General features: G+C 47.2%; 1 protein-coding gene across 2 annotated transcripts in view; it reads right to left on the bottom strand.

The window, feature by feature from the left end:
* The window catches only part of LHFPL7 (LHFPL tetraspan subfamily member 7), an 80,284-nt gene that overhangs the window by 53,743 nt on the left and 3,941 nt on the right, over positions 1–22,600 (bottom strand). For both annotated transcript variants that reach the window (XR_014520086.1, XM_083480118.1), the window contains exon 2: positions 4,653–4,791. Coding sequence is in view for 1 of the 2 variants with exons in the window: in XM_083480118.1 (XP_083336244.1) it covers positions 4,653–4,791 (139 nt within the window). In the remaining variant the exon portion in view is untranslated. The remainder of the gene's footprint in view (positions 1–4,652; positions 4,792–22,600) is intronic.

Genomic DNA, 22,600 nt, shown 5'->3' with positions numbered 1-22,600 from the left:
GTTTTCCATTTTGGAGGTGCTACGCAAAACGAATTTCCTATGGGCTTGCTTCGCAAGACGACAATGTCTTGCGAGTTCCTGCGGGGTTTTTTTCCTCCCCCCCTTTTTCTAAGCCGCTAAGCCGCTTATCAGCTGATCCGATCAGCAGATAAGCCGCTAAAAGCCGCTAATAGCGCTAATCCGTCAATGGGCTTGCTTCGCAAGACGAAAAAACCGCTAAAAGAAAAGAATCACAGAACAGATTCTTTTCGTCTTGCGAGGCACCACTGTATTATTATTATTATTATTATTATTATTATTATTATTATTATGTTGCAGGAGGGAGAGTGCCGTTGTGATAGTGTCCTGCTTGCTAGTTTCCCATTAGGGCATCTTGTTGGCCACTATGAGAAAAGGATGCGACGCTAGACGGGCCATTGGCCTGATCCAGCACCTTCATCTTATTCCTGGAGGCGTGTTAGGAGGGAACTGCAAATCTTCAGCTGTTCTGAGTAGCATCGTCAGTCTATCTAATGCTTTGAGGCAATATGACAGGGCAGGTCTCTGCCCTGAGATGCCTCCAATCAAAAATTCAACACAGCGGTGAGCAGTGAAATAATAGGAGGAGCAGAGGGAAGCAAGATGTGGACTAATAATAATAATAATAATAATAATAATAATAATAATAATAATAATAATATTTTATTTATATCCCGCCCTCCTCAGCCAAAGCTGGGCTCAGAGCAGCTAACAACAGTAAAATGATAAAACATTCTAAAATCATTTCATTATAAAATTAATTCAAATCTGATTAATGGCAGCCATTGGGCTAGAGTTCTGTGAGGATTACCAGAGGAGGGAGTCAGGCTGTGCCCTGGCCTGTACTCCACCGGGAGCCAGTGCAGCTGGTATAGCACCGGGTGAATGTGATCCCACAGCGAGGACCCCGTAAGGAATCTCGCCGGGGCTTTCTGCACCCGCTGGAGTTTCTGGGTCAGTCTCAAGGGCAGCCCCACGTAGAGTGAGTTCCAATAATCCAGTCTGGAGGTGACCGTCTGGTGGATCACAGTGGCTAGGTCAGGGCAAGAGAAGTAAGGAGCCAACTGCTTAGCTTGGCGGAAAAAATGCCGCCAATGATAATTTCTGAAAAAAATTATCAGAAAAATTTGGACAGTATAAACACACCAGGAGAATATAGGGAGCTGGCTTATTACAGACCATTGGGTCAATCCAGCACAGAATAGTTTGCACTGAATGGCAATGGCTCTCCAGAATTTCAGGTGGGGAACATTCCCGGTCCTACCCGGAGATGCCTGCGATGGAATCTGCAAAAAAGCAAGTGCTCTCCTACTGATCTAAAGCTCCTCGCCTAAAAATAAACCACGATTCCAGGCCTCGTGGTTCTGAATCAAAGGTTCAGGAATAGATGAAGTTGCCTTTGCCAGATCTTTCTCTCCTGTTGCTTAGTACTGTTCACACCGACAGGCAGCAGCCCTCCAGGATTTCAGGCTGGTGCCCTGCACTGAATCAGAACATTGGGTCTATCTAACTCAGTGCTGTCTGCACTGACTGGCAGCTGCTCTGCAGGTGATATTCACAGCCCCGCCTGGATATGCTGGGAATTGCAAAGCAGGGCTCTGTCGCAGAGCTGCATCCCTTCCCCACTCAAAAAGCAGAACAAAACACCCCATGTGATGTTACTGGGAGACCACCTTATTTAAAATTCAGCTTGCTTTTGGGCTCTGTCTTTTAAACAGCAGAGAAATGGTTCCTGCCGCCCACTCCCTCCAGCTGCTGAAAGCTGCTCAATGTGATTTCTTATCCTTCTGCAGACTGCTAGAAAACTGGCCAAGTGGAGGTCTTTGCTACTTTCAGCCCTTGGGCTGCCCTCAACACTCCAAAGCACATTTTTGTACATTTTTACTCCCAATCATCTTTGCTCAAATGGGGATGGGTAGGAGGGAAGGAAATCCTTTTTCTTTAAAAAAAAATTAAACAAAAAGATTGGGGAACTGTTGCAAGAATTTTTAAAGCCCTCTGGAGGGGAACTGGTTTCCTTGTTGTTGTTGTTTTTAATGCTTATTCTCAAGATTCAACCTCTGAAATGCTCAAGTTTCATTTTCCTGGCACTGGTGCAAAGGTAGTACCAACCTGAAGTGTGCTTAAGGATGGGAGAGAAATTTAATTTTGTTTGCAGATTGGTTCAGAAAACGGCAGATTAGGCAGTTTCCCATTACAACGCAAGAAAGGACACCCAACAATCCTTTGAAATCAACCATTTGTCAAATTTTGAAACCCCAACCAAGCCAAAGGCATGTGTTGGGAGGAATTGTGCATCAAAATGTATACTTTAGTGAAACTCTCTCTCACACACACATGCATATTAGGGGAAACTGCTTGCAAAAAATGCAGTGGTACCTCGGGTTAAGTACTTAATTCGTTCCGGAGGTCCGTTCTTAACCTGCAGCACTTTAGCTAATGGGGCCTCCCGCTGCCGCCACCACGCGATTTCTGTTCTCATCCTGAAGCAAAGTTCTTAACCCGAGGTACTATTTCTGGGTTAGCAGAGTCTGTAACCTGAAGCGTATGTAACCCGAGGTACCACTGTATGTATATTAGTCAAAACTGCATAGAAAAACGTGAATTGTGAGAAATTCACCCTAAAATGCTAAATAATTTTCATGAGTCTTCCTGTCTCCCACATCCTAGTCCAACACTCCTACCACTACAGCCACATTGGCTTTCCAATGTGGAAATGCGAAAAACTGAATTGGAGATTGGAAAAAAACTGGGAAGCAGTGGAGGTAACTGTGACACATTTGTTCATCCTTAATCCGCAGCTAAACAGCGTCACCCCTGACAGACACCATTGCCATCATACCCCCATGCTTAAAAGGGAGGAAAGAGACTCCAGCAACTAAATAAAACAAAGGATCCCTGGACGGTGGAATTGAGAGATTCCGCGCTGGAGGTAAACAGACTACAGAACTGGAAGCTGTATTGACAAAGGAGAATTTACTGTTCCATGTATAATCAAGCTAATGAGGTCATTTAAGACGTTTTCTTCCTGGCCTCAGCGCACAAACCATGGCCCAGGAAGCACCATGCCTCTTAATTTCAGTTCGCTGTGGATTAATGGTGCTTTGAAACGCGGTGCCTTTTCCAGTCAACGGTAATAATCTGAAATCAATTGGGATTCAGGTCACAAGGATACTCTTGGGTTCCTCACACCGCTCGCCCATCCCTCCTCCCCTCCACCTGCTAGCTTTGGTCTTCTTCATCAAGAAACCCAGGCGCTATCTTCGCTTGAACAGCAAAAGCTGCAAAAATAAATAAATATTGTCATTGTGGTTTATCTAGCTATCTATCTACTGGCACGGGGGGGGGGGGTCAGATGGGAAGAAGAACAGGTAAAGAATCACAGGAGCAAATGCACTCCCTTCCACAGGGTTCTATGAAGAGCGCTCACATTCTCCGTAAAACAAGGGGAGGCAAATTTAGGTTTCTAGTCCACTGTGTGTTCCATGGAGAAGGTTCACATATTCTCAATGGAGGCACATCTAAGTTTCTAGTTCACTGGAGCAAAACATTTTTAAAAAAAGTCTAGAAAAACCAGTACTACACCAGTAGCAAAGAAGGAATAAGCTCAAGGAAAAATTCAGTAGATATAAATTGATAAAAGCAACAAGGAAATAGGAAACATTTTTTAAAAGCAGAATAGTAACATATGCATAATATATAAGATTTATATTGTTCTATAGATATGTACCTATCTACACCCACACAGTTGAAATTCTTCTTTAGAAAATTAAACGGCTAAATCAGGGATGGGGAAGCTCTGGTCCTCCAAGCCTCTCTATCCGGCCCTCTGGATTCTTCCTAGGCCACACCTCTCCTTGAGTGTTTTTGTCTGGCTGGAAATGTGCCTTTTACCTCTTATCATGCTTTTTTGCTTGCCTGGATGGAGGATGGAGAGAGGGGTGTGTGAATGTGGGTGTAGAAACTAGCCTACTGCGGCAAGGCAAGATTCACATTTCTGGCTCCCCCTACTTTGGTGCCGCATGTGGCCCCCAGAAGGCTGCTCAGAAGGGAATACGGCCCTCGGGATTCTAAAGGTTCCCCCTTCTCAGAAGAATTACCAATGAAAGAAAAATGGGGGATGAAACTGATGGACTATGCAGAATTAGATAAATTAACAGGAAGGATTCGAAACCTGCGGGACCAGAAATTCTTAGAAGACTGGAGTAAATTTACGAACTGTTTGAAAAGTAATTGTAATGAACAGATTACGCTAGTAGGACTGCAAGAAGTTTTGTAAGGAAGACTATTTGAAATATTGCAAGAAAGACTATGAGGAGAGTTATTAGTGAATGATAATTAAGAGTAATAGAGAAATTAAGAAATGCAGAATAAGTGATAAAGAACGAAAAATCATCAGAGGTGTTGACGTAAGTCTAAAACATTGTATAAGATAAGAAGTTATGTTATATGATTGTTGGAAATGATATCTTTAAAAAACCAATAAAAATGTGTATATGTATGTGTGTGTGTGTATGTGTGTATATATATATATATTTACACATATATAAAAGGTCCCCCTTCTCTGCTGTAAACAGTTGATCCAGTTAAACTCACAGATACAAGTTTCAAAAAAGGATGGTTTATAGACTTACCCGCAGCTGTCTGAATGTAGCCAGCCAGGGTGCAGACCCTCCTCTCGCACGGCCCGCTGGGAAGGAAGATCACAATGACAGCCAGGAGGGAGCTGAAGGCTAGGAGAGCACAGCCCCCCGAACAGAGCACAGCACTCGTCTGAAAATATGAATTAAAAAAAACACTTTCATTGTTACATTTATACTTCCGCTTCCTCCAAATTATCCTCTTCCCTCTTTTTATCCTCACAACTACCCTGCAAGGTAGGTTAGGCTGAGAGCCTGAGCCCAAAGTCACCCAGCGAGTTTCTGGCAGAGTGTGGGATTTGAACCCTGGTCTCCGGGGTCCCAGTCCAGCACTCTAACCTCTACACCGCACAGGCTCTCTGATGCGCCACTGTTCAGTTAGCATGGGTTGACCCTCTGGTTATCTGCTTCAAGCCAAGAAATTAAGAGGTGTGCCGTCATAAGTACGGTGGGGGGAAAGTGGACGGGTCTGGGGGGTTTAAACAAGATGGAGCCACATGCACTTGCAATGGGAACGGGGGCTCTGTAGAGCACCAGATTGTGCTGGACGCCCAACTCCCGCCATCTCTGACCACTGGTCACGCTGGCTGCCAGGAGCTGGAGCCCAGCATCAACTGGGGGTCAGAGGGTCAAAGGGGTGAGTGGGCAAGGAAGAAGATAAGGTCTTCCATTCATACACATACAGTGGTGCCCCGCAAGACGAATGCCTCGCAAGACGGAAAACTCGCTAGACGAAAGAGTTTTCCGTTTTGGAGGTGCTTCGCAGAACAAATCTCCTATGGGCTTGCTTCGCAAGACGACAATGTCTTGCGAGTTCCTGCTGGTTTTTTTCTCCCCCCCCCCCTTTTCCCAAGCCGCTAAGCCGCTTATCAGCTGATCCGATCAGCAGATAAGCCGCCAAAAGCCGCCAAAAGCCGCTAATAGCGCTAATCCGCTAATCCGTCAATGGGCTTGCTTCACAAGACAAAAAAACCGCTAGACGAAGAGAATCACAGAATGGATTCTTTTCGTCTTGCAAGGCACCACTGTACACTCCGTTAAGACTATCCTTATCACTACCACAAGCACTTCTAATACCGAACTTGGATGGCCGGGTGCCAATCATTTTGGTGGCCTCAAAACAAAGAAGGCATTTTTGCACATTCACAGTGGGCAGGAATTCTACCTCTATATCTGCTTGTTAAAAAAAAAGTTAAACTCATACATCGACAGACAAAACAATATATGATTTCTGACATGACTGAGAATCGCAGAGCCAGAGACAAAGAAGTTTAGAGTGTTAAAATCGAGATGTGGAAATATGGAAATAACAACGAGAGGCAAGATTGAGATTTGGAGATGTGCTTCAAGGTCCAGACTATGGGAAGTCCAAAAATTAATAATTACAACTTGGAAGATAATTTGATCTTTTTTTATTTTAGATTTTTTATTTTTATTGGATTATGACTTGACATGTTAATTGGGTGCTTTTTATTGGAAAATTAATAAAAACAATTTAAGAACAAAAAAAGTTAAATCCACCCCAACCCCCCAAATGGCCTAACAACGTCCCCTGCTCAGTGAGTTCCCAACTGGGTGTGTCGGGCGGGGATAGGGAATTGGCTTGCTTGAGCCCTTAACGCAATACCTGGGGAAGAAAATGTTGGGTTGGGGGTGAGGCAGGACATGTGAGCCAGGAGATTAAACCCTCTTTAGGGGCTGGACCTGGATTGTCCAGCACACAGAGCAGCTACTCTGCCGCTGAGCATGTCTTTCTGCAAACAAAAAAACATTGGCCTTATTTCTGAACACTTTTTCATCAAATGCACAGGTACAGCAAAGGCAGGTAAGTCACACTACCTTTTAATCCAGGGGTAGGGGACCTTCACCGGCCCAAGGGCCGCTGTCCCTTCTGGGCCACCTTTCAGGGGCCACATGCCAGACATGGGAGGAGCCATAAAGGTAAAGGGACCCCTGACCGTTAGGTCCAGTTGTGACCAACTCTGGGGTTGCGGCTCTCATCTCGCTTTATTGGCCGAGGGAGCCGGCGTACAGCTTCTGGGTCACGTGATCAGCATGACTAAGCCGCTTCTGGTGAACCAGAGCAGCGCACAGAAACGCTGTTTACCTTCCCGCCAGAGCGGTACCTATTTATCCACTTGCACTTTGACGTTCTTTCGAACTGCTAGGAGCAGGGACCGAGCAACAGGAGCTCACCCCATCACGGGGATTTGAACCGCCAACCTTCCGATCGGCAAGTCCTAGGCTCTGTGGTTTAACCCACAGCGCCACCCACATCCCACAGGAGGAGCCATAGAAAGATGCATTTCCAGCCCAGCAGAAGTACCCATGAATGGTGCAAAGCAAGGGCCATAGAGGGGAATCACCTGCAGATGGGGGTATGCGGCCTGGAGAGAGTTCTGTGGGCCAGGCAGAGAAGCCTGAAGGGCCAACGCCTTTTGTTCTTACACACAATAATTAAAGAACATCATTTGTCTCACAGGAAGCAGAACACAGGATGGATCAGGAACCGAGTTTGCTCCCCAACTCCCTGTAACACACGCACACCTCTCGCGGTCCCTTTCGTGCCGTTAAATCTATCGCCCACGGTTCACCCGCCGCTCGGTCCCCAGGGTGATCAGGATGCCGGCAGTTGAGCGTTAATAGGAAATGTATTACATGCTTGGCGGGATTAGAGATTGAACACACAAGTGCCATTAGAGGCTGCCGACGCGTCTCGCTGCCTCCGCTGATAGATTAAACGGATCCAGTTACCAGCCCTGCCGGCCGCTCCTGAACGTCCCTTAATTAAAATGCACCCTTCGCAGAAGGCGCCCAGCCAGCCAGGGAGAACAGAAGCACCTCTGTGTACATTGCATGTATCTTTATCGCCACAAAGCCGCTTTCGAGGGCTAGATGGTGAAAAGCAGGATATACATTTTTAACACAGACAAATGAATACATTTCAAATCAGGAAGGCTATTGTGCAGAAGACGGAGCAGGGCTTAAGGACCAAGGAGTGGAAACTGCAATAATTTTAAACACACGGTAATTGCCAATGGAATCTAGTATGCGTCTTTTTAGAAGTTCCAATGAGTTCGCTTCCAATAATGCGTACTCGCCACACATAGAAGAAGAAGAGTTTGGATTTGATATCCCGCTTTATCACTACCCGAAGGAGTCTCAAAGCGGCTAGCATTCTCCTTTCCCTTCCTCCCCCACAACAAACACTCTGTGAGGTGAGTGGGGCTGTGAGACTTCAGAGAAGTGTGACTGGCCCAAGGTCACCCAGCAGCTGCATGTGGAGGAGCGGGGAAGCGAACCCAGTTCACCAGATTACGAGTCCACCACTCTTAACCACTACTAAACTCTACTACATAGAGAGGTTCTCATCTCTCGGCTCTTTAGTATGCTGTCCACGGATACTTTGCCCAAGAATTACACCCGAGAAGAACCCTGATGAGCCCTCTCCTTCCCGCCCCCAAATAGCAGGAAAAGAACATTTCACGTGCACGCAGTAATTTAGAGATTCCATTCGGTATTCATAGCTGGAATTCATTTATTCAACCAACACCTTCTCTCTCCCACCAACCTGCCATACTACATGGGCTCATAAAAGAAATCCATTTTGCTCCTTTCTTCACCCTCATCATCCGGGGGCTAGATAAGCTCCCATTAATGGACGCATGACCTGGCGCCACACAGCCGGGGAACGATTTAGATGCTGCCTACTGGCTCCAGGGCCAGAAGCCGTATGCTTCTAGCATGAGGGAGAGGGGAATGCTCTTGCACCCCCTCTGTGGGTTCCCCATTGGGGTACCTGGTGTGAGAACAGGATGCTGGACTAGATGAGGCCCCTCTGGCATGATCCAGTAGCCAGGTTCTTCTGTTAGTCTTAGCTGGGGCAAGCCATTCACTTGGAACTCTCTGCCTCATGGGTACCTTCTCTGGATGGACCAGGCTTCAGCCACAGCTGTGGTGGGGCAACCACTGCCCCCCCCCAGCCAGTATGAGCAATGGGCAGGGACCATGAGAGCTCCTGGTCTGCCCCACGGAGGACCTTAAGGTCCATAAATAGCAACACCCTAGAGGTCCCGGGCCCTAAGGAAGTCAGATTAGCCTCAACCAGAGCCAGGGCCTTTTCAACACTGGCTCCAACCTGGTGGAACGCTCTGTCTCATGAGACCAGGGCCCTGCAGGATCTGATTTCTTTCCACAGGGCCTGTAAGACAAAGTTGTTCCACCTGGCCTTTGGCTTGGAATCAATTTGATTCCCTCCCCCTCTTCTTCTGTGTTGGAACTCCTATTTGGGGACTTCCCTGGCTTTTTTCTGGCCCATGTAGGACCAGTCTAGATAGTAAGACTTGGTGCAGACTTGACGTTTTTATCCACAAAAAAGAGTTCCACTGAAATGAGGCTGCATTTTAATGTATTAATGTTGTGTTTTAATTTTGTTTTTTAAGCTGTATTCTAATCGATTGTTTTTATATTTGGTGTTAGCCGCCCTGAGCCTGGTCTTGGCTGCGGAGGGCGGGGTATAAATAAAATTTGTTATTATTGTTATTGTTGTTATTATTAAATCCGCCAACATTTTTTGAGTGGGGGGCAGCTCCTCCATAGCTTCTTCTGTTCTTAAGGGAGGAAGGTGAATAAAGACACCTCTTTTGCATATACAGTGGTACCTCGGGTTACAGATGCTTCAGGTTACATACGCTTCAGGTTACAGACTCCCCTAACCCAGAAATAGTGCTTCAGGTTAAGAACTTTGCTTCAGGATGAGAACAGGAATTGGGCTCCGGCGGCGTGGCAGCAATAGGAGGCCCCATTAGCTAAAGTGTTGCTTCAGGTTAAGAACAGTTTCAGGTTAAGAACGGACCTCCGGAAAGAACTAAGTACTTAACCTGAGGTACCACTGTAGATCTGTACACTGAAAGATCCAGCAAAGCACTTTGATGGTCTTATTTGGGGGAAGCGGAAGTCTCCATGGTGCTGAAACCACTGGCCTCCTTGCCTGGCGGGGCAAGCGGCTCACTTGGAACTCACCATGGTGCTGAAACCACTTAAGGGTTGTGGGCTGCGGGATTGCAACTCCCAGCATGAGCAATGGGGGCCGGGCCGGTGGGAGGGGGTGGCCCTCCAGATGTGCACATTCCCATTTGGAACCAGCTTTGTCTTTGTCCTCCAAGCTGATCAAAGCAAATCCCTCTGCCCCATATCAAGGAGGGGTTTTTATAACTCTCCCCCAATAATCCATGCATTGCAGGGAGCCGCACAATAATAATATAAGAAGATGCCTCACCTTCTCTTGTCTACATAATTAATCAAGAGGGCAGAAGTAGCCCCCCTGAACACACACACACTCAAAAACACAACGTAGTGGTCTGCATGTGATTACTAGCCAGTGCTTCTGCATTTCCAATGATAATTTCATTTCTGATCTGCCATCTTGATGTATTATTTACTGGAACCGAGCAAGAGATTACTCCACTCCCTGCCTCCCATGCCTCTCCCCACCCCCTTCGCCATCACCATCACTCGGCTTGCTTCAGAGTTTCCCTGCGGGGGAATGGAGCTTCCATTTAAGGTTGGGGGGGTAGAGAGGAAAGTCTGTGCCAGAAGCTGCATTCATGCAAGGAAACAGATTGCCTCTCAGCTCCCGGGGATGACAGGCTGTGTGTTTACAAAAGAGCAGGGAATGGCCTCGGCTGAGCGGGGGAGCACCTGCTCTGCGTGCAGAAGGGTCGAGGTTCAACCCCCGTCATGTCCAGGTCTGGCTCAGTTGAAGGCAACTTCTTGTTTAATTCAGTCGCTTCATCCAGAGGCATGAGGAATAGCATCTCACTTTATATTTAGGGAAAGAACGGCAGCTCAGAGGCAGGCTTGCAAGCAGAATGGCCTGTGCTCAAGTAGGGCTGGGAACATCCCGCTATCTGAAACTCTGGGAACGGGACACCAACAGAACGCACAATACCAAGCCAGGCAAACTAATGATTAGACTCAGTGTAAGGGACACAGGTGGCGCTGTGGGTTAAACCACAGAGCCTAGGACTTGCCAATCAGAAGGTCAGCGGTTCGAATCCCCACGATGGTGTGAGCTCCCGTTGGTCGGTCCCTGCTCCTGCCAACCTAGCAGTTCAAAAGAACATCAAACTGCAAGTAGATAAATAGGTACCGCTCTGACGGGAAGGTAAATGGCGTTTCCGTGCGCTGCTCTGGTTTGCCAGAAGCGGCTTAGTCATGCTGGCCACATGACCTGGAAGCTGCCTGTGGACAAACGCCGGCTCCCTCGGCCTATAGAACGAGATGAGCGCGCAACCCCAGAGTTGTCTATGACTGGACTTAACGGTCAGGGGTACCTTTACCTTTCTGGCAATTTTTTATGTTCCTATGATTCAGCTTGAAGTGCAAAATATCTGCTAACTGTGGATGCAAAACACAAAACAAAAAACAACCACCACAACAACCCTGGAAAAATAAGGAGGCTCTTCCGACTTGTCTGCCTGCCAAGCAGACTCACACGGTGGAGGCGGCCAATTCGTCTGTGTCCTGCACAATGGCAGGTCCCGCAGGAATGCAGAGGGCTTTTTAAAAAACGGCACCACTTCTCTAAAACAGGAAAACTAAATTACTGCAATCAGCTGCTAGAACAATAAAAAAAAAGCCACACACACCCGTCTTTGACCTTTCGGGAAGTCAGAGCCTCCCTTGCCTTTACTATAGAGCAGGAAGGAAACCTGGGGTGAGAGAAAGAGAGGGAGAGAAACAGGAAAGAGTTGGAAGGGAACGTGCCAAAAATAGTTCAGTGGCAAAAGGATAGGCTGACTGGGGAAAGACACAAAAACACAATCTGTCCTGCCCTTGCTTAACAATTGCAGCATCTGTTGATACGCTTATTTATTTGGGGGGAAGGGAGCTTTCTATCATGCAATGTCAGCCACTAGATGGAACAGAGGACACTCCCATTCACATATCCCTGGGCTCAGAGATCTTCAGAGGAGGCCTTTCTCTCAGTCCTGCCACCCTCACAGGCAGGCTTGGTGGGGATGCAGGAGAGGGCCTTCTTGGTGGCTGCCCCAAGACAACTTTGGAACTCCCTGCCTAGAGAAGCTAGAGTGACTCCCTTTGTGGAACTGACTGTTATTTTCAAGGAAAGGGCTTATAATAATTCTGTGCTGTTTTTACTGTCTGTATTTTAACAGATTTGTTTTAAATATTGTTTGAATTAGATTGATTACTTCTTAACTAATATTTTTCATATGTTTTTCGCTTTCCGTATTTTATACGGGGTGTTTTAATTCTTGTAAGCCACCTTAAGTCCCAGTCTGGGGTAAAGTCAGGATACAATTATTATAATAAAAAAGAAGAAATTTTAAATAAAATATAATAATAATAATAATAATAATAATAATTATTATTATTATTATTATTATTATTATTATTTATTATTTATACCCCGCCTGACTGGCTGGGTTTCCCTAGCCACTCTGGGCAGCTTCCAACAAAATATTAAAATACAATGGTCTGTTAAACATTAATAGTTTCCCTAAACAGGGCTGCCTTCAGATGTCTTCTAAAAGTCTTGTAGTTGTTGTTCTCTTTGACATCTGGTGGGAGGACGTTCCACAGTTCGGGCGCCACCACTGAGAAGGCCCTCTACCTGGTTCCCTGTAACTTGACTTCTTGCAGCGAGGGAACCGCCAGAAGGCCCTCGGAGCTGGACCTCAGTGTCCGGGCAGAATGATGGGGGTGGAGACGCTCCTTCAGCTATACAGGACAGAGGCATAGCAAGCTAGTTTCTGCATATAGTCACTCACACACTTTTCTCTCTACCCTCCATCCAGGCAAGGGACGTTGTCAGAGTCCAAGAACACATTTCCAGCCAGGCAAAACCATTCAAGGAGGGTGTGAAGCCGGGCTGGTGAGGGGCGTGGCCTGAGAGGAGGCATGGCCTAGGGAGAGTTCCAGGGGGCCAGAGGGAGAGACCTGGGGGGGGGGGCTGCCTTTGGCTCCTGATCAGAGGTTCCTCAGCCTTGTTCTATAAGCAGCCTTTGAGCTCATACATGTACCAACCCACCAGTGGGTTTTCCGCTTTGCCAGGACTATGAATTGGAGAAGGCTGCTCGGTCATCCAGCCACCAAGTGGCAATCCAGTAAGAGAGACTGCTGACTCGTAGATTCATAGAGTTGGAAGGGACCCACAAACATCATCTAGTCTAACCTCCTGCAACGCAAGAATCACAGTTTAAGCATCCCTGAAGAAGAAGAAGAAGAGTTTGGATTTGCTATCCCGCCTTTCACTCCCTTTAAGGAGTCTCAAAGTGGCTCACATTCTCCTTTCCCTTCGTCTCCCACCACAAACACTCTGTGAGGTAAGTGGGGCTGAGAGACTTCAAAGAAGTGTAACTAGCCCAAGGTCACCCAGCAGCTGCTTGTGGAGGAGCGGAGACGGGAACCCAGTTCCCCAGATTACGAGGCTACCGCTCTTAACCACTACACCACACTCCCTGACAGGTAGCCATCCAACCTCTGTTGAAAAACGCCTAAGAAAAGAGCCCAGCAACTTCTGAGTGAGTCGGTTACGCTGTCAAACTGCAAACAAAGCAACTGAGTTTAATGCTCTTAATTTTGTTCTGTCGTATCTCTAACCAAAGACACTCTGGCTGTCTTAACAGGAAAGTCAGTCTTCACCAGCAAGGTGGGGAACGGACACAAGTTCTTATCCTCGGCCTTCAGAATAATCTGTTGAGCACATTTTAATTCAACTGTGAATTAGCTAACCGATTTAAGTATTGTTCCGCATGCAGGTCTTAAAGTTTCGTGTGTGTTTTTTAAACCGAGAGGATGGCTGAAGCTCACACCTTGTACCACCCACCAAAAAGGTAATACAGAGATTTATACGGGTCTGTCATTAATCAGGATTTATTAGACCACATAAAGGCATATTGATGGGCCCGCCAAGAGGCTCTTAATTTGTTTGGGGGATAAACAATTAATCACCCTCAGGAGTAGGATTGGGGGTGGGAAGAGAAGCAGGAGACAGGGAGATTTTATGGCCTTTTGTTGGCAGGGAAATAATTCAAAAAAATAGATTCTGCTTGTGGGATCGAAAGAGATCAATAGTGACCAAGAGAGGAGAATGAAACCATGGAAAGCACCTCCCTAGTTAAGGAGTAGTAGAAGCCGAGTCCTCAAACTATGGGGTAGGGGGACCCTCTTGTGTCTGGAGGGAGGGGAAGGGTGTCACAATTAAAACACACATGTTTAGGAAGTTGACAACCTGACTAAACAGAAGCACTGGGGCCAAATTGTGCATTTGGCAACCTCACAAGTTAATGTTTATTACAGACAACGATGTTTATGACATATTCATTCTCTACAAATAGTGCTTTTAAAACAAGTATCAAACCTCTTTATTCTATCCTTTTATTAGAAAGTTAAGTAAAGCTGTTTGTAACAAGAGGGAAGAAGAGAATTTCAAATACTTGGATTCCGCATATCTTATTGGTGAACTCTCAAAATTCAAAAGAGGTCAGGCTAAAAAAATTAACCACCTGGCTGTTATCTACAAGCTCCAGCCCTCCCCAATCATAGGTGGAAGTGCTCTGATGTCACAGAATGCTCTGAAAAGCCCATATGGCTCAATGCCAGCTCACCAGGGAAGGAAGCAGGATTGGAGTCAGGGGACAGAGCCAATTGGGGCGTGGGGAGAAGATACTTATTTTGCTCAAGTACTCTTTGATTCATTGCTCTTCACACCACATGTGGCCACATCTACATTGGACATTTCCTTCCCCCGAAAAATCCTGAGAGCTGTAGTTTGCTAAGGACAATTATTAGGATTAGGGTTGGACTAGATGGAAACTGCAGCTCTATCGGTGAACTACAATTCCCAGGATCCTTTGGGGGGTTGGACTAGATGACCCTTGCCGCCCCTTCCAACTGTACAGTTCTATGATTCTATCACCTCTGCTCACCCACTGAATCGACTGGGGGTGGGGAACATCTGTGGTACTCCAGATGTTGTTGGACTGGACTCCCAACTCAGCCAGCATAGCTCCATGGCCAGGGACAATAATGGGAGTTGCAGCCAAGCACCATCTAGGAGGGTTGCACATCCCCAGCCCTGAAACACAACAGTCGACATGTGGTTTGCAAGCGCAGTAAAAGAAAACGTTCAGGAGAACGTTAGGATCAAAAGTAAGTTGTGAGGGGCACCTGAGAGGCCATCCAAACCAACCCCCTTTCCAAAGGGACAGCGGTCTGTCCCTGTAAAGTGCCTGCCTACCCTTCTCTTAAAAGCCCTCATTCTTTGAGCAGAGTTATCAGAGGTCCGGGTAAAATGCAGTTGAACTGAACTCTGCATGTGCTCAGCGACACTATGTTTTCCCCAAATTTATTGAACGAAGTGGAGAAGTGCAATCGTACTGGACTCTGCAGTTGCTCAGCAATACTCGTTTCCCTAGAAACGTCTCTCATGCTGCAGGGGGTTAGGATTCAAGAAACAGCAAGGAAGCCTTTCGTAATGCAATGCTTTCATCTCCCTTGATCTATGAATAGATTCCAGGCTGCGCCTTTTTGCAGCCAGCCCCACAACCCCCAAGCACCCTTCCATTCACATATGCGATCATCTCCAAGCTGCAGCCATGAGAGTTGACCAGAGTTGACAGCGTCGGTTCGTGCGCAAAGGCTGCGGACGACAATTGCCTTTACTTTCCATAGCGAATGAAAACCAAAGCAATCCTGCAATCGGAGGAGATGGAAGAGGCTGGACAAGGGTAAAGTCATAGCACCAACAGGCAGATAGTCAAAATAAAAAAATTCCTTCCAGTAGCACCTTAAAGACCAACTAAGTTAGTTCTTGGTATGAGCTTTCGTGTGCATGCACACTTCTTCAGATATACTGAAACAGAAGTTGCCAGATCCTTCTATATAGTGAGAAGGTGGGGAGGGGTATTACTCAGAAGGGTGGTGGGAATGGGAGATTGGCAGATAGCTGAGATGAGCCTGTTGACGACTCGTAACGACTGCAATAGGTCTTACAGGAAAAGGCAAGGGGTGAGAAGGTGAAAAATGGCTTCGTCATGTATAATGAGATAAGAATCCAATGTCTTTGTTCAGACCAGGTCTCTCCATGGTTTTGAGTTTGGTAATGAGTTGCAATCCAACAGGCAGTATTGCATAGTGGTTAGAGTGGTTACAGGTACCCCCCAGTGTAGCAGGCAATGGGGCATGAGGTGGGGAACCCTGCTCTGCCAGTCAGAGTTGCCAACAGTGGGTAGATGTGCAAATAACTCTGCCTTGCTTTAAAACAAGTTGCTGTAATAAACCTGGCCCATTGCTGATGTTTGTGGGGAGAAGGGAGAGGGGATGATTGCTGTGTGCAGTCCACACAATGCTGCTTTTTTTTAATCTGGGAAGAGATGATAGACAGGGAGGGAAAGAGAAAGGAAAGAGGCAAGCGAAGGCATTAGCACATCAGTTGTGCAGCCAGAGACCCCCACCAAGGCAGGCAAAGAAGCTTAATGAAATTTTAATTAGGCGGCCACCTCGGGTGCCGTCATTTGCCAGATCAGACCCCCTCTTTCTCTTGTTCCCAACCTGCCTTCATTACTGCTCCAGAGGAGCGAAGGGGTCCTTCCCTGCCACCCGATCAACATCAAGAATGGAATCCTCGTTAGAGAAGCCCCCCAGGTTCTCGCACCCCCGTCCTTCCTGCCGGATCAGTATCTTAGCAGACGCTGCACGCTCCCGGGGGAAAACCCAAAGAGACACATGGTTAGCTTCATCCAAGTCTCCCCAATTCACAATGTGTGATTCATTCATATTAATTAATCCGTAGCACATTAATTTGGGGGGGTGGAGGGGCTGCTGCTCAGCAACAGAGAACCTGTTTGACATACAGAAGGTTGAGGGTTCAGTCCCATGCATCTCCATGCAGGGTTTGGAATACCCACCCATTTGCACAATTTGGAGGAGATTTCGAAGGGTGGGTGTGCTTTGCATATTGTTTCAGAAAGTGCAAATTAGGAAGATTCAAACTGAGTTGAATTACTCTCCCGTGCCAAACAGGGAGAGCATTTCCCAGCAAGGAGAGGTGCTACCCAAAGCCCCCCCCCCCAGCTTCTCTCTCAGGGCCACCCTCTGGGCTGGAAAAAGACCCTTCCCTTGAATACACAGATAGCCAGGAAAGAGATCTGTTGCCTAAGCCAACCTGAGACTGAACCAAGAGGCAGGACCTGTAACAAAATGTTGCAGTGGGCTGCGTTCCTCGCCAGCGTGTAAGCCAGGCCCTCTGCCAAGACCACTCCATTCAATTTCCTAACACACACACACTCCAAAAAAGTTAAACAAAATTCTTAAGCATGCTCACTGGATGCTTTTCAGTTTTAGGTTTTCCCAATGCAAAAAAAAGCTTTTTTCCCCTACTTCTGCAAGAAGTTCCCACAAGCCTGCCGTACTCTTGTGCATGGACGGCGAGTGGTTTGGTTGCAAAAGGAACAGCGCACACAGCTGAATGATGTTAACAGGAGGGATGGTTGCTTCTGCTGGCCTCACTGCGATAACCGATTGCTAGGGCTGGGGTTAGTAATGGGCCCTGAGGCTTCAAGAAACCTAAGGACCCAAAATCTGAAGTACATAATTAGGCAATATAGGCAATATAGGCTCCCCGCCCTGCAGATGCATCATTTAGGGTACAGATGAGGAAGTTGTATAGTGCAAACTATGACCCTCAGTGTCCCCTCACTCCTGCAAGGGCTGATGGGAGATGGAGACAACCTATGGAGGACCACAGACTTCCCCATTCCGGGCCTGGGATATTGGAAGTGGGGGTAAATATATATAGAGAGAGAGAGAGAGAGAGAGAGAGAGAAGCTAAACACATCGCTCTCAAGCTGCAAAACAAGAAGTCCAGGGAGACCGCTCCTTCGATCTAAAACAGTGTTTGCATTTTTAAACAGACACAGTGCCCCTCTTTCTGAGGGGAAAGGCCCCTTAATTAACCTCCAGGCACGACTCAAAGCATCATTTGTAAGGCGATTAGCATAATTCCCCTTCCGACAAAACACACAGCGTGCATTAATGATCCTTTGGTGAGAGCGGCTCCCTCAGACAAAAGGCACAGGCTGTGTACACCCACACCCACACACATACCCCCTCAGGTTCCTTCTCCCAGCCACCGCTTGGGTAAGAGGATTTGCGGGGCGCTACTTCAGCACCCCCCACTCCCAGCAATGGGGTGGGGAGGCAGGTTTTCCAACAACGTCTGAAGCCAACCTCGGAAATCTTCGAGATTCGTAAAGGTCACCACCCTCTATTGCAGCTGAGACCAGCTTTTTCCAAGGGCAGGGAAATTAGGATCTGATGGAAATTCAACAGAATGCCAACGGCGCCGATAAAATGCCAGCAGAACTCCTGCGACATGCTAGAAGAATGAATAGCCAAGGCAGGGCTGTGATTGGCCCAAGGGTGACAACCGCTGCATCCCAGGGATGGAGAAACATTGCTATGTCTTATCGTAGCTGGTAGCCATCAACAGCCTTGCCCAATCCTTTTTCAAAGTTGGGGGCCATTGCTGTCTCCTGTGGGAGAGAGTTCCATAAATTAACTACCACTGGCAGAGGAAGAGGGGGGCGGGAGGAAAAGGAAGCTCTGCCACTGTTAACTATGCGCTGCATGAAAAAAAGTCTGCCCTAAAGATAATATGGTGCATCGTTCAACCTGGGTGGCTTGGCAAGGGCGTTACACAAACCCATGGAGGAGAAGGTTATCAATGACTACTAGGCACGATGGCTGTGTTGTACCTCTATTGTCAGAGGAAGTATGTGTCTGGGGACCATTACCTGGGAATCACGAATGGGGAGAGCACAGCTCTGCTCTCAGCTCCTGCTCGCAGGCTTCCCATTGGGTCATCTGCTTGAGCATTGTGAGAAGAGCATCCTTTGGTCTGATCCAGTGGGGCTCTGCTTAGGCTTCCTGCCAGCATGGCCAATGGCCATGGATGAAGGGAGTCGTAGTCCAAACATCTACGGCTGCACTGTGCACACGGACAACCACAAAGCTTATTCAGAACACCCTGCAAGCCACATCATAAATTCACAGTGTGTATTTATACATGCCCAGCGTCCCTTCTAAATCTGTTCGAACACAGTAATTTAGCAGGCCAAAAACGTTCCCGTCTCTTCGCCACCAAGCTAGGAATAGTAGCCTAACTACTATTAGCACCTAACTAAACTTCTGTGCAGGTTTGAGGTTCCAAATGCCTCTAACATTCAAGCCTGTTTGCAGTGGCGTAGCGTGGGTTGTCAGCACCCGGGGCAAGGCAAGTAATTTGCGCCCCCTAACCCGTGGATTTGCACCCCCTAACCCTAACCCCCAGATGTTGCGCCCGGTGCAGCCGGGCCCCCCCCTGCACCCCCCACGCTACGCCACTGCCTGTTTGGCACTGTGCGATTCTTTTTCAAACCCTTTACAGGGGGTTGGGAGAAGTTGTTGCTGTTATTGCTGTTATTGTTGTATCTTTGGTTTGGGATTTTATTATTTATGTGGAAATTGCTTCCATTTGGTTGTGTACTTTTTGATGTGTGTTTTTTTTTTTTTTTTTGTTCATGACTTCTGTTACATTTGTAATTGTGTAAATCTCGTCATGTTGCAAGCCACCTTGAGCATGGTTTCAACTACGGAAAGGCGGCATACAAACAAAATGATGATGATGATGATGAGTAGGGAAACCTCTGGCTCAGGGTGCCAAATGTGGCCCCTCCAGGCTTCTCTATCTGGCCCTGGGGGCATTTTCACATGCCCCTTCCAGGTCCACAACCCAGATCACCCGGATAAGCTCCCTTTGAGTGCTTTGACCTGCCTGCGACTGTGCTTCTGTGCTTCTGCGCTTAAGCGGAAGAAGGTGTAAAATTGTGTCGGTGGGGTGCTCATGTATCAACCCCCTGATGTCTTCTACGAAGCACATTTGTTGCTCTGCCCACTTCTGCCTTTGGCCCTGCCATGCGGCCCCCAAGAGGTTGCGCACGACAGAATGCGGCCCTCGAGCTGAAAAGGGTTCCCCTACTCCTGATTTAAATAGAGGGGAGTGTAGCTCAGTGGCAGGGCATCTGGCCTTGCATGCAGATAGTCCCAGGATCAATCCCCAGTGGCAATTCCAGGTAGAGCTGGATATGTCCCACTGCCTGAAACGCTGGAGATCAGCTGCTGGTGTGTGCAGACAATACTGAGGTAGGTGGGCCGGTGGCCTGACTCAGTATAAGGCAGCTTCCTATAATCCTATTTACCGTACTTATCGCTCTATAAGATGCACCAGACCATAAGACGCACCTAGTTTTTGGAAGAGGAAAACAAGGGGTGGAAATTCTGAATCCCAGAAGCACTGCGCAGCCCTGGCTTATGGGTTAGCTGCTCGCAGCCTCTCCCAGGCAGCGGGATGAAGGCTCCCCTTGCCCAGGAGAGGCTGCATGTGGCTAAGCAAGAAGCCAGGACAGCCAGCAAGATCGCAGCGCTTTTCCTCCTCGAGGAAAAACCCCCAAGAGCCGCACACATGCTCCACACAGCTTTTTAAAGGGAGCGCTGAACAGAGCCTCCCACCTGCATTCGCTCCGTAAGACACACACACACATTTCCCCTTACTTTTTAGGAGGGGAAAAGTGCATCTTGTAGAGCGAAAAATATGGTATATCAGAACCATGAGGACTGGAATGTTGCTTTATTTTTAGGGGGAGAAGAGTAGCTCAGTGGTAGGGCATCTGCTTGCATGAAGAAGGCCCCAGGTTCTGCTCCTATTTGCGGGGGGGGGGGCAACAAGGCTCAAGTTTGCAGCAAGGGCCAAGGAGGGCGGTTGTTATTTTCAACTTGATTCCCCCATGCTAGGAGCACAGTAAAAAGAAAAAAGCCCCCCCAAAGCTATTTGTGCTGTTGGAAGAGAGGTACCAAAGCAACTTGCCAAGAGGTGCAGGGTCAGGCCAGGAAAGGGGGAAACCCCCCTTTAGCACAAAACTCAGGAATGAAATTGGCAGAAGTTCAAGGCAGAAATGCAAACTATCCAGAATGAAGCCAACTCAGATAAATAGATTAGATATAGATATAGACAGTGGCGTAGCATGGGTTGTCAGCACCCGGGGCAAGGCAAGTAATTTGCGCCCCCTAACCTGTGGATTTGCGCCCCCTAACCCTAACCCCCAGATGTTGCGCCCGGTGCGGCCGGCCCCCCCTGCACCCCCCACGCTACGCCACTAGATATAGATATAGATATAGATATAGATATAGATATAGATATAGATATAGATATAGATATAGATATAGAGATATAGATATATAGAGATAGATATAGAGATAGAGATAGAGATAGAGATAGAGATATAGATATAGATATAGATATAGATATAGATATAGATATAGATATAGATATAGATATAGATATAGATATAGATATAGATATAGATAGATATCAAACTCTCTTGTGCTCTGGATCAACAAGTCTTCCAACCAACTCTTAGACAAGTCAATGAAAGGTGAGTTGTAAATATTGCAAAAAAAGCCAAGTGGAAGAGCCCAGTTCCATAGCGGTGATAATTAGCTGCCGATTGACATTTCCACTCCACAACAACCATGGAAGTTTCCACAGGGGTAAAAGAGTGTCAGGCTGCTGTGGCTGACAGACCCCATAATAACACATTTGTTAGCCCATTAATGCGCTACACAAGAATTGGCACTGATTCCACACCATCACTGAGCAAGAACGAAAGATTTGGAGGGGGGCGGGGAGGACCAACCCCCAATGCGTGATGAATAAGAGTTTAAATGTTGTTTTGATCCTTTATAAATCATTTAAATGTATACAGTGGCAAGTGGAACCAGCAAGAAAATATAGCAATGTTATCTATGCCCCTGTTCCTGTTCAGAGGACCAGCCAGCCAGCCAACCAACCAACCAACCAACCGTGTACTCCATTCCATTGCATAAATGCATGCCCCACAACAAACTACTGCAATGTAATCTTCATCGCTGTCAACAGGAGCATTCCAGTTCAGGGTACCTGCCAGCCAGTCAGCCATGCCCTTCAGCAGGATACTCCACTGAATTCTTACATAAAAACCCAGTTTATGTTTCAAACTCATATTCAACGTTCAGGGCCATCACCTAGCAAGCACAGCAACTCCTCATTGGCCTTATTCTGGGGGCCTTATTCTTCCCCATCCTTACTTTTCTTTGTTAATTGCAACTGACTTTTTTTCTCTAAAGAGCCACCCTAACAACGATGCTTTAACTGGGAAATCATTCTAAACACCAGCTCTAAGCCTCCTGCACAAGCTACGATACTTGTAAGTCTGCTGTTCTCCTGAGTATTGTCTGGGCTGGCCAGTCCCAAACTGGTGACCCCCTCTCTCTATGTTTTGGACTACATCTCCCCCATCAGGCCCATCCAGTGGCCCAACTCTAGATCAAGGGAAGTAACATCTAGATCAAGGGAAGTAATAGTGCCACTGTATTCTGCTCTGGTCAGACCTCACCTGGAGTACTGTGTCCAGTTCTGGGCACCACAGTTCAAGAAGGACACTGACAAACTGGAACGTGTCCAGAGAAGGGCAACCAAAATGGTCAAAGGCCTGGAAACGATGCCTTATGAGGAAAGGCTAAGGGAGCTGGGCATGTTTAGCCTGGAGAAGAGGAGTTTAAGGGGTGATATGATAGCCATGTTCAAATATATAAAAGGATGTCACATAGAGGAGGGAGAAAGGTTGTTTTCTGCTGCTCCAGAGAAGCGGACACGGAGCAATGGAGCCAAACTACAAGAAAGAAGATTCCACCTAAACATTAGGAAGAACATCCTGACAGTAAGAGCTGTTCGACAGTGGAATTTGCTGCCAAGGAGTGTGGTGGAGTCTCCTCCTTTGGAGGTCTTTAAGCAGAGACTTGACAACCATATGTCAGGAGTGCTCTGAAGGTGTTTCCTGCTT

This window comes from Podarcis liolepis (assembly GCF_965112155.1).
Source record: "Podarcis liolepis genome assembly, chromosome: 16".
Taxonomy (NCBI): Eukaryota; Metazoa; Chordata; class Lepidosauria; order Squamata; family Lacertidae; genus Podarcis; species Podarcis liolepis.
Note: the sequence above shows the minus strand (reverse complement) of the source record. Positions and strands in the feature narration are given on the sequence as shown.